Here is a 13211-nt window from a genome sequence, read left to right as displayed (position 1 = left end):
TTCCACGGCGGTTTAGCTGTAGCCTAGAGGGGCCTCTCCCTGTCCGCGCGTCCGTCCTGTTTGATCGTCAGTGAAAACGTGTGTAGCAAGTTCACCGTGTACCGACCGTCGTTGCACCGAACGGATATACATACACACACACATAGATATCCACGGTACGACACTGTAAATGGATCCGGGAGACCTGGGGCTAGGCTAGGGATGTTCAATTCGGATTTGATTCTTTTGGGTAACACATCACCACCATGCGTACCACGTACACTAACGACCAAAAGTATATGGGACCAGGTCTGGTAATTAAAGAAAGGAAAATATTATTCTACAATGAGGTAATGAACGGTGACGTGTTGAAATTGATGAGAAGTGATTTGTATAATATTTCTACTGATTCCATAACTGTTTATTTTATAGTAACAGAATGTAATGAGTTACTCTTCCGTCAATCCGTGAACTCTCATCCTATACTTTTGCCTGGTGGTGTATTTCTTATATATGTATATGACAGTGACGTGTGTTACCCAGGAGAATCGAATTAGAATCGAACATCCCTATCTGGAGCTCTCGGAGCTACGTTGACGTTGCGCCACCCTTTCAGGATTTTAGGAATGAAATTGTTCACATATGTATATGGGGCTCGGTGTGTCGAGTACGTATTGTTTTTAAGGCTCGTTTTGATGTGTCGTTCTTCGGTGGAGGAATGCAGCTGACGGATGGACTCTTGTCTTCTGTTTTGCTTTTTGGCGTTTTGTGTTGATACGCTGACGCGGTTATGTAACGCTGGAGGGCTATCGAGCGGTTCTCGATTGCAGAGCAACGGTTTTTGGTGGATTTGGTTCTGTTTCTCTTGTTTTTAATAGGTGATTGGGCGAATAGGAATTATTGTTGGTATTTCTTCCGACATGCTCATGGAACTAGGGGATGATGGAATGTACAATGGGCAGATCAATGCGGATTATATTAAGAAAACAGTTTCTTAAATAAGTTTCTTTCAAAAATTTTACATGGAATAAATGTTCTTTGAGGATTGTTGACGTTCGACTTTTTGTATTTTCAAATTATCATAACTTCAATTATCGATGATCCGCTCAAAACAGTTTCTGGGTCGTCTGTTCGATCGACCTTTAAGTGACATTTAGGAGTTCCAATTTACTATTAATATACATATAAGAGGGATTGGTGGGATAATAGGAGCATATTTTATTATGCACTATGGACATGTACAGTAGGGTGGAATAATAAGTTCATTGATTTGTTTAAAAGAACGTGTAAAGAGTTAGGTTCAACATTGGAAGCTCACGCTGTTATTAAATGTAATTCTCTGTTGAGGATTAATTGAATTTAAAAAAAAAAAAAACGATTTCACCAGTCTTGTCGACGGTTTACGTTCGAAATTGCTTTTTAAGGGATGACTGATATTTTGATGGGAATCGTTCCGTTTCATGCAACCGTGTTACCCCTTGGCCGCGTCACGATCGATATCATACCCTTTTAAACTTACTCACTGATCCGCGTGCGACGGTGTGCTCGATTTCTTTCACCTGTGCGAACAAACGCCGCGATGACAATCTCTTACCGTATCATTTGCTCGGTGATCATTCACAGATGCGTTGATCTTTCCACCGTCGAGACAGGGAAAATACGAAACATACTATTTTTCACTTATCACTCTTAAATGATACGAGAAAACTATACCATTGTTCTTCACGCGAACCCCTCAGTATTTTATTCGAAACAGTTATGAGATCGATGAATTTCTGAAAATGCTGGTTATACTATTAAAAGTATTTGGATCGTATTAATTGAGATAAAAAGATACCAACGTGTGTTTAAGATTTTTAGTGTTTTGCATTAATACATATAATGTAGGTACATGTATCTATTAGAGATAAATAACAATTTATTTTTGTTTCATTGTTTTATAGATGGTCAAAAACTTTCGAGTGGCTGTGTACCGTTACAGGAGGCTACATAGTTCTTACAATTAATTGTTTTCACTGTTCGTTGATGTATCTTCGAATTGGTCTGAAAGGTACAGTTTTTTAGGAAAGCGTTAGTTAAAAATTGAATTCATGTATATCGCCATTTCATAGTGCTTATTAAATACCGTTTAAAGCTTTCACCCTTGAGCAACGGCGACCTTCTATACTTTCAGTTTGATCCTTCGCACGGTCGCGATTCCATTTTTGGGTCAATCGATATACCGACCCTTCCGCACATGACGCTAATGTCTGTTTATACGTCTCGACATCGCCAAATCGTCCGTCGTACTCCATCCTCTTTTATAGCAGTCCTTGGAAATGTTTCTATTAAAACCCCAAATTGAAAGAGCAAACAAAAGACAAGCCGTCGGTGAAATTATCATCCGAGCAAGGAAGAAACCCTCGATACACGTTTCGGAGGCGTAATGTAGAGTTTCTGTTGTCTGTGGATCACGTGACAGATCCACGAGAGAGCTGGTCACCCGTTGGAAATTGAAATATTCCGCGGTACATACGACGCCGCCCCAGTCGCTAGACATCCACTGTCGCGGTCGCATTACTGTTACGAAGAGTTCCCTCTCAAAAGATCGCGTTACGTCCGGCCGTCTCGAGGGAATTTCGGTCACTCTCTCCCCCCTCCCCCTCCCTCCGTTGCGGATGTGCTTAATCTGGTAAGTCTAGACACGGTTAAATCAACTTCCACTTCCAAGCGCCCGCGTTCATCCGACTTCGTCTCTTCACCACCCTCTTTCGTGGTTCCCGAAAACATTTCTCTGTTGTCGATCATGGATTGGTTGTGACCTCTAATGTTTATAGGTTTTGTGAAAGTTTTTCTCTATTCACAATCGAAACCATGGGGTGGTTTTTAACTATAGGTAGTTCGTCACAGTCTACCCTTTTCTCCTCGTAAACTGGCCAAGTGTCAGTAGGTGAAGTTCTATACTTACAGAGAAAAAGATTTTTCTGCTGTCGATCATGGATTCATGTCAACCGCGGTCGTCTGTTCTCCCCCTTCTCACGAATCGATCGATCTTCGAAGTGGTTGTCTGTCGGGTGTGAAATTCGAAGGTTCCTTGAACCGAGTACACTCGTGCTTGAGAAGTACGAAGACGATGAGCCGAAGACTGTGTAGATCTGACAGGTGGTTGCGGCATTTGACTTCGGTGAAGTGTGGGATCGAGATGTGTAAGGGTACAGATCTTGTATTTTGATATAGCAACCGTGTCTGTATAGGTAATAAGTATTTCTTATTGTGAATTTATCGAATGTATTCTTAGGAATTTTTAATCATCGCGCAACACGCTATATTAAATCTGAATTGATTTTATCGAATTTCAATTTTTTCAACTCTGTTTCATCGGTAGAGAAGGTTGCAACGAGTTTAATCCGCGTAAAGATGGCCGTCGCGATTGGTCGTCGAGACGCCGCGTCGTCGTATCTAAAAATGGCAAGCTCTTCGTTCAATTCATTCACGGTTTTATTGCTAATGATACGAGGCGGGACAAGTTACATGTGCAGCACGAGCGATGAAAACATCGAGCGAGAAACTATGAGGCACGATTCGTTCGAAGACGGATAACAGGTCGCCGATACGATGTCACGCCAATTGGAATGAACAAACGGTTCAACTATTGCATAACAGTCGTCCCCTCATCGATCTTAATAGCGTTTAGTAATCTCTCGAGGATAAATAGGATAGAGTTAATTAACAAAACCGGGATATTTAATTTATTATGTAATGGCGGAGAGAAGAATCTTCCTCGTTATTGCATCCATTTCCGTGAAACATTATACATACATAACATCTTATTCGATCATTGACTTAACTCTTTAAAGTAAATTGCCTAGTTGCACAGACATTTTTTTTGTATAAAATGCGACAAAGTAGTTTTATTTTAATTATTGTTTATTTTATTAATTGTTATATTATTCTTTGGTTAGTTAATATAATAGTATCGGAGCCTTAAATATGTAGAAATTTTGATTTTCCGTTAATGAATATTAAACGTAAAATTATGCAAGTAATGAATTTATAGAATTGTTTAGTCAAAACAGTTGAAATTTTCGAGAATTCGGAAATCTAGCGATCCGTTACGCTTTCACGGGTTTTCCATCAGGTGGCAGAATTCTTTTGGCTGTCTAAAATTAGCGTACGCGCAAATATATGTGTGTATATATGTATATAATCTCCGTTGACATTGTTTCGGGTGCAAGCGGTTTCCTAGCCGTTTGACGTGTGTGTCCCCCTGAGGAAGTAAGAATTAGGAGATCGATTACTATACTTAAGCCGCGTCGATCGTGGGCTAAATGGTGAGTGGCTCGAGTGGGCATATGTGACGCCATTTTGACGCTTTGCCCCCGAAAATTTTCTCTCTTTATACGTACACTAGCACGTGAACTAGATAGAACAGATTTTCATAAAACATTATTTGTACATTTATATATACATATGTATGTATTTATAACTTACGTGTATTTTAAAGAATTTTTACATTTTCTACGATCAAGTTGGTAATAGAGACGCCATAATCTTATTGTCGCTATGTTAAACATCTTCGCTACTTTGTTCGTATTAACTTAACCGAATCGATTTACGTGGAAAAAATTTGTGAACGATCAAACGTACGAAGAAGACGCCATATTATCGCAACCGTTTCAGAAAGTTGCGGCTACTCTGTTGGTAATCGTCTCGACTAAATAGATCTTTGTGAAAAGTAGATAAACGAAAAAGTCGGCCATACGATAATCGTATAATGTGTATTTAAATTTTATACGTGATATTCGAGTATGAAAGTGGCCGAAACGATCCGGCAACGGAGCCAAAATATACGTGCTTGAAATAATTAGAGAAACGATTTTCTTGGACAATGCCCGAAGAATCAGCCGAAATGTCAGAGATGACAGATAACAAGGGGTATTTGGGACAGGAAACGTGTGTCCGTTGTACATGTATATACTCACCCTTGTTTACGCGAGTGTAACTCGAGAAAACATAGGAAATTTTCATTTCAATACTCGATCCTCTAATTAGTTCGAGCAGAATTTACCACGCACGGTGTATTCAAGGTGACAGCTGAGGAAACACAAATTCACTTATTATTTCCTATTTTTCCACATTTTTTAAAGAAACTTAAATACACTTATTGTTCATTCTTTCTGATGATTATTCGTGTTTTACAGGAGAAGTTTCAGCGACCACCGAGGAGATAGTCGATAAGCATCATCTCCCGTCAGCGTTTTCTTCAAGAAGAGAGGGAACTGTTCGTTTTTAGCGTAAGGACAGGTAAGAACAAATTAACAGGGGAGGTATCATCAGTTTTCGAGAACTGTTTTTTTTTTCAAACCGATAACCCGGAAGCTGTTTGGTCTGGCCGATGGACATTAACCCTTTAACGCCCAGACTCTAAAATCGTTATTTTAAAATTATGAGACTGATATATGTATATGTTGCATCTTGTTATTTTGAAGTGGAAAAAAGTTTCTTAACTGAAAACATGAAGATCTATTTCACATCAGTAAAAATTGAACGCACTTTTAAAATGAGCGTTGCGCCAGTGCAACACTGAGAGTTAAAGGGTTAACTGTCAGCAAACATGCAATGTCAATGACCAAATTAAATTGTTATGCAGCCCGTGTTGCGATTGTGTTACGTGGAGTTTAAATGGGGCCTTTGTGTACGATAACATAAGCACCATTGACATAGACGAACGACCGCCGAATTTAGCCGGTCGCGCGAGACGAGGCCGTGTCAAGGATCCCCCATTCGCCACGTGAATGATTTCACGCTAGTTGTGTTAGGTTGTCACGTTTCCGGACACTAATTGTGTTGTTTTTAGAGACGATAGATAATAATCCATTGTATCCACTTTATATAATGTTTCCGCTACAACTACCACCGATTAGTAATACGCTTAGACTAATACCGGATTAACAGTTTGCTGTTATCATCTTTGAAAACGGAAAATTTCTTCCGCCTTCCGACCACCAACATACACGGATGATCATTATTCAATCAAATCGAAGCTACGAGTCCACACGGTCATTCCAGCCTCCGTTCCGCGTGATTTACACGCTAATCGGATAATCATTTCCTCGTTTCCGTATTATTTCATTAGTAGCTCCTGAAACCAGAAATCTTTTTCGTTGAATAGTGTCCTATCCAATTTCTGAAATTTCGAAACGTCGAAACGTTCCTCGATTCAATTTTCCTCGAATGTTCATCGAAGACACATATAATACATAATAGTTGCAATAGATCTTCCCAGGGCCGTGCACGGTCATTCTCGTTGAATCTGATCAAGGAACAAGCAACGATCGGCAGAGACCTTTTCGCGTGTGCATACTGTCTATGTACCACGGACGGCGGAACAGCCGTGGAATCAATTGGCTACGTCGAAGTGAGAACCGTCGGGCCGCGTGACCTTCAGTAAGTTAACTACATTTGACCTCAATGCAATAATTAAGAGCAATCAGTTCGCGAAAGAATACTCCAAAGCCCCGCGTAAAGGGACGCGCGTGTCGTGCCGAAGACGAGATTCACGAGACACGATGAATTGGCATTTTTATGCGTTCGTCGTCGTCATTGTCGTCGTCTCGCTCTTCGAGTTGACTCAAACTCGGTTCTGTGGGCGTGCTCGTTCATCGATCATTCAAAAAATTGCAAATCTATTTACAAGAGTATACAGAAAGTTACGACATGCAGAAAGAAAGAAATGCTTGTATAATATTTATAAATATTTAGGAAGATTTTATGTCTTCCCTTGAGAAAGGTGATACACGTGAAAGGTGACAGTGAGATTTTTTTCCATACTGTTAGAATTGCCTGATATTTGCTTGCGTATTCGGTGAATTTTATAAAGATTCTATCTATATATCCATGATTACTTTGTTTCTGAATTCATTCAGGAGCGACAAAATGGAGAACGCAAAGGAGGAGACGATAAACATGCAGCTGATCGGTTCCGAGAGCCCGTACAAGTACGTTCGATTCTGCTTTAAGTTTTGCACCTACGCGAATGAAAACTCAGGAAGTACCGGTCACATTTACGAATTGACACGATTGCAGGGTTAACAATGAAATCGCTGGAAGCGGGCTAAACGTGTCGGAAGTACCAATATCGCCGACCACGAATGCAGAGGACTACGACCCCCATAAACATCGGAACAGACCGAACCCAACCTCGTGAGTATTCCAGATTCTCTTAGAACCATTATGTATTCGAGTTATTTTAGATAGCAGTTTCTATTGCCTCACCTTGTATGTCAGTCTCATAATTCCGAAATAACGATTTAGAGATCTACTTGCATAAACACTGGCCGGGTTAATCGTCTGGATGACGAAGATCCGCAAAGTCTGACGTACGATGTTCTCGTTTTTGTTTTTTCTTTTCAGAAACGCGGAAACGTTGATTCACCTGCTGAAAGGGAGCTTGGGCACGGGGATCCTCGCGATGCCGAACGCGTTCTGTAACGGTGGACTCGTGACCGGTGTGATAGCGACAGTGATCATAGGAGTGTTATGCACTTATTGCCTCCACGTACTAGTGAAAGCTCAGTACAAACTGTGTAAACGGTTAAGAGTTCCTATATTGAGTTACCCGATGAGCATGAAGTACGCTCTCGAGGAAGGTCCCGATTGTGTCAGGTGGTTCGCGCCCTATGCACCGTAAGTACGAAGGAGGTGACACCTGTGTGGCCCACGGGTACAAAAGGGCACACGCAACACACGGACATATTCGTACTCCCACCGAAGAGGTATAGGAGTAGACATTTCATTCGATGTATTTTTACGGTCCATTTTTCTGGGGCAACGTTGACCCATTTCCATTTTAGTATCACTACCCACCGTTTCCACAACGTAGATTTGCGTAGGTTCACCGTTCTCATAACGTAGGGGTCACTAAAATCACAGACTGTTGTTTAAGGTGTCGGTATTGCAGTTTAGGTGGGCCACCAACTCCCATAAGATGACAGGTCTATTCTTATACCTTGTCGGTGGTACTCTTTTTATTTTACTTTATCATTCCGTGCTTGCTGGACCCTCTCAATTCGTTGGGATATCAACGATAATGTTTTGTTTCAAGCACAATGCAACCGACAGATAGTTGCTTCAGAATACCGTCTTGACTCTTGGTGGAATATGGTCTGACCATGATATGGTAATTTCACTTGAAAGTAGACCTCTCTGTGAGTTCCCAAATAATCTTATTTTGTAATTGAATTAATTACATTTTTCATTATACGTCACAAACAGATATAGATATTGAACAACATTTAATTTTCACGTACCACATATTTATTAATATTAATGTCATTTAAAATTCGACTTTAATACATAGTTACAAAATCTTGTAAGCGTTGATTCATTGGTACGTTTACTCTGTAACTGTTCTGCAATTCCATTGAATCGACCAACGAGCCGACAACACAAGTAAAAACTGTGGACAGTATTACAAAACTCTTCGTATATTTCTCTCCGTCTCTGTCTTTTTCACTCTCTATCTCTCACACGCACGCACAAAAATCATTTCACAACAGCGGCGTCAAGCGCTCCTTCAATTGTAACATGAAAGGTTGCTATTATTTCCAGAGGACTCGTAGACGGGTTCATGATTACGTATCAATTGGGAATATGCTGCGTTTATATCGTATTTGTAGCGTCGAATATAAAGCAGGTAAATAAACAGGCGACCAGAGAGCATCCTCTTCGTCGACCCTCCCCCTCGCCCCTCCTCGAAAAAAGCAAAAACCAAAAATGACAAATGAAAGAAATCAAAAGAAAAATAGAAAGATAATATAAATTAATAATAGTAAAAGAATAAAACCTCTATCAAAGAAAAAAAAGAAGATTTTCTCAGAAACGGGTCTGCCGATCGAACGATTCACCAGAAAATCTATTCGATCTTTTGTTCTGTTGACGAGGACAGGTGGCGGACCAGTACTGGGAGCCGTTGGACGTTAAAACCCACATGCTGATTCTGTTGCTGCCGTTGATACTGATCAATTACATAAGGAATTTGAAGCTGCTCGCGCCGTTCTCCACCCTGGCGAACGTGATCACGTTCGTTGGTCTCGCGATGATACTGGTGTATATGTTCGAGGATTTACCGTCGCCCAGCGAGAGGGAGATGTTCGGTACATTCCGAAATTTCTCGTTGTATTTCGGCACCACGCTGTTCGCCCTGGAAGCTGTCGGGGTGGTGAGTCTGTCGATACCGTATTGAACACCTGGCTGATCTCTAAAACTCGTGTCCTCCTCCCTTCGAATCCTGTTGGTCCAGATTTCGGTTTTAGATTCAGTAACTAATTTCCTTTGGAAAGCTCAGCTCTGGAAAACGAGAATTTTTTGTGTACACTGTGAGCTTCAAAGTCCACTTTGATTTTCCAAGATATTCGTGATATTTCGTAAAATTCGTCGACGATCATCGATGAAAAAACGAAGACCCTGTACATAGAAAAAAGAATTATGTCGTAAGATCGACTTGTGAATCAAAAGAGATGGAATATTTCCGTTTGGTACAATTCAGAACAAATATCGTTCATGGAGATGCGTATTTTAAGATGTTTAGCGATAACCCCCCTCCCTGATCGATCTATCATTTGGCCTCGTCGATTGCGACTGACGGAGTAGACCACGCCTAGAATAGATCAACCGGGGCCGCCGCGTCGGATCGTTTAACAAACAAATAACTGACCACTTACGGGCAACTTTGACATCGGATTGTCTGTGCGTCAATATGATCCCTGCTTTATTATTTCCCAGCTGTTCAGAAATCGGATTCTCAGTGATCCTCGAAGATCATTCATTATTTTCTTGCTTACGAAAAACAAAACCGTAGTAACCCTACACTGTAGAATTTCATTGTTTCTATGTATTCTGTTCTTAGATGTTAAGACTATAGAGTCTACAGTCTTGCCCATCTAAGAACAGAATAGAAACGATTAACCCTTTCAGACCTGGTGATCATATTTGTGTACATGAAGTTTCTTACAATTTTACCCAAAGCCTCAGCTACAGGGTGTTGCGTATAATGTACTGTCTGTAATTGTTTATATTTTTGTACTCTTAACAGAAAATTCAGGTTCGAAAGAGTTAAATTGATTACTCGTTGTTTCTTGATTTATATCGAAGGAAAATTTCGTTTTCTCGTTTGCAGATAATCGCGTTGGAGAACAATATGAAGACTCCGCAGTATTTCGGAGGATACTGCGGTGTCCTGAATATCGGAATGACGGTGATAGTCGCTCTCTATATTGTCATCGGGTTTTTCGGGTACATAAAGTATGGACCCCTGGCTGGCGGTAGCGTCACCTTCAATTTACCCCCGGATCAGATGTAAGGGATTACTCGGCTTACAGTAAGAATTCAGTGCTGAAAGTGAAATGATCCTTCGTTTGTAGTATGGCGCAGAGTATCAAGATTATGTTCGCAATCGCGATCTTCATAACCCACGCCCTACAGGGATACGTTCCCGTTGAAATCATATGGAACACATACCTGGACCACAAGATCCAGAAAGGAAAAATCTTCTGGGAGTATGTCTGTCGAACAGTGATCACTCTGATAACTTGTGAGTACAGTAGTTATATTGCCTTCGATAACGACAAATTAGAATGATAATGCATCGAGTTGGTTATTGAAGGTCATTGGAAGAGATATTCCCCCACCATAACTGCCCTTTCATTCAATTCCTTCCATCCTGTTGCTGATCACTGGATTACCAACTGGTAGAAACATTCGAAGACTTTACAGGATGTGACGTTTTTGTGAAAATTTCTTTCACTTCACCATAATTTTCACGATTGCACCTCAAAAAGCCACGATTGTCACCAGGTTCGCGGTGTGTCCTAATAATTATCTCTTTGCTCCAGTCACGCTGGCCATCGCCGTGCCCAGGCTTGGACTCTTTATCTCCCTGTTTGGCGCGCTCTGCCTGTCCGCCCTTGGGATCGCATTTCCAGCGATCATCGAGATCTGCGTGCTCTGGCCGGAACGGAAGTTCGGCCCGTGCATGTTCATGCTGCTGAAGAACCTATGTCTGATCGTGTTCGGTCTTCTCGGCTTGGTGATCGGCACCTATGTGAGCATCGTCGACATCGTGAACTCGTTCAAGTGAACACGGATGGACCCAGTCGCACCGGAGAAGTCCATCGTTGGAAAGCAAGAAGAAGAAGAAGAAGAAGAAGAAGAAGAAGAAGAAGGGTGGTTTAGCTTAAAGAGGCGGGCGCCTTAGGTAGACAGAGTACCTTGTAAAACAAACCGCAGTGGCGGAGAGATCATTAGGGAACGCAGCCAGAGAGCTATTCATGATGTTCATGAATAACGCTTCAGTCGCGTCGTTAGCGCACTTAGACCAATTTGTTTTCGTAGATTTTTAAGAAGTAGGGGGATGGACGGGGGAGTCGTGTAGTGTTGGACAGAGCAACGCTTTGAATCGAGACGTCCACACGTGGGGCCTTAAAGCGAGAATAGAAGAGGAAGAGTGGGATCCTGAAGAAGTTGTTGAAGACGGCGGTCGAGCGGGACTTTGAACCTACGATGGTGAAGACAGTAATGAAGATGGAGCTACATAAATTTTTAACCTCTTCGGTTGGAACGCGTCATCTTCTTCGCGATTACAGAACCGACCTACTTTTATGTAACTGTTCTGCAACATGCAACCTTGGACGGAAGCGAATTATCGGAATAGTCGTGTTGACGAAGCAACGTAAACTCTGGAGCTTATGAAGAGTTGCCTACGAGGAAAAGAAAGAACTCAAGTAGATGATCGATATTAACAACCGTGCCCAATGACTGGATTTCCAGCATCATCCGACAAACAGAAAGGAAAATAAAAACAGGAAAAAATGTACACATATATATATATTGAAAGTGAATCATCGACAAACGAAATCTGTGATCGAAGATTTTATATAGGAACGAATGATGCATTTCTATTCAAATCGTTGAACTGTGTTACAGATGTATAAGGACGTTAATTGTTCTCCAACGTCCGGTCGGATGTTCGCCAATCGTTCAAGGGCCATTGCCTTCGTCTCGGTGATACGAGTACTTACGTTCACTGTGTACATACCGTTTGTACGTATCGAAAACGTGATCCTTATTCGCGTGTAATGTACAACGAGTGAGATCCAGGCGTTGATAACTGTATTTAATTACAAACTATACACCCTATAGGTATGCAGGAAAGGAACAATCGACAATTTGCATTCCTTTTAATTTCGGTCAGATTTCACTGATGTCCAAGAGTTAAAAATGAGAAGAGAATGAACCCAATGCTCATAGAATGCCTGACAAAATCTGAATCGACCCAGACCTCACACTATCTCTTCCTCGAAATCATCGATAATTGCACAAAGAAGAATCGTACTATGTTATCGGGTTACCATTATATTTTCTCAAAGGAATGTTGTTGACCGCCAAAGGATCCAAGGACCCATCCCCAACGCCTAGATCTCACGAGCGATCGTACACCATGATGGAGAGAAGCAATAGCGGAGGATCGGATGTGGTCTACAAGGACAGATGTCAGCAATACACGTAGTACATATATTGTTATGCCTTACTTTTTAACAGAGAAGCTTGTAATAACGATTCTTGCCTCCCTGCGAAAGCGAGAGGCAGGGCAAACCGAACAATGTTCAAACGACACGGTGAAAATTGAGGTTATACATACAATACCCTCGTACCGTCACTGCCGGGTAAATCGGGTCGGATGATCGCACGTAATAGAACATAGGAATTATTGTGTTAGGGTACGGGAAAAGGGGAATCGCGATCAACGTCGACACCGCTCGTTCCTTTGTTCGCGTTGACGCTGAATCGCGGCATTTTCCTGTTTTCGCGTTTTTCTTTGTTCTTCAACCGAGGCTACTACTACGATCGCACAATCATCACGGATCTCCGCTGTGCACCTTTCCGTTCTCCAGGACACGCTCGCCGATTCGAACCGTTTCTGTTTTTTGGTAAATATTTAGAATAAGGGAGCCACTTCCGATTGCGATGATTGTTCAAGTTGTTGTCAATGTCATCCACCCTGAGTAGTGTCGTGAAGGTTTTAGTTAGAAAAACAAAATGTCTCTAACCAACTCCAATTGGTATACATATATCACTCAGGAGGGTGACCTTGGCAACATATGTCAAGGGCATCGGTCATTATACTTATAAAAACTGCTAAAGTACGATACTAAACTTTGTTTGATAATAACTTTTTTTTTACAAATGGCGACCCC

The 13211-nt window shown here is 41.4% G+C and overlaps 1 protein-coding gene across 1 annotated transcript; it reads left to right on the top strand.

The window, feature by feature from the left end:
* Window positions 1–6726: 6726 nt before the first annotated feature.
* LOC107191337 (proton-coupled amino acid transporter 1-like) lies at window positions 6727–12923 on the top strand. The gene is made up of 9 exons (XM_015580348.1): window positions 6727–6764; window positions 6885–6956; window positions 7045–7161; window positions 7372–7644; window positions 8569–8653; window positions 8906–9178; window positions 10136–10314; window positions 10380–10549; window positions 10851–12923. Exons 1-9 carry the CDS (start codon window positions 6730–6732, stop codon window positions 11093–11095), a joined length of 1449 nt encoding a protein of 482 aa, XP_015435834.1. The 5' UTR covers window positions 6727–6729; the 3' UTR covers window positions 11096–12923.
* The last annotated feature ends 288 nt before the right edge of the window (window positions 12924–13211 follow it).

The sequence above is a fragment of the Dufourea novaeangliae genome, unplaced genomic scaffold, assembly GCF_001272555.1.
Source record: "Dufourea novaeangliae isolate 0120121106 unplaced genomic scaffold, ASM127255v1 scaffold246, whole genome shotgun sequence".
In the NCBI taxonomy this organism is placed as follows: domain Eukaryota; kingdom Metazoa; phylum Arthropoda; class Insecta; order Hymenoptera; family Halictidae; genus Dufourea; species Dufourea novaeangliae.
The sequence above is the reverse complement of the archived record's forward strand: the minus strand, read 5'-3'. Positions and strand labels throughout refer to the sequence as shown.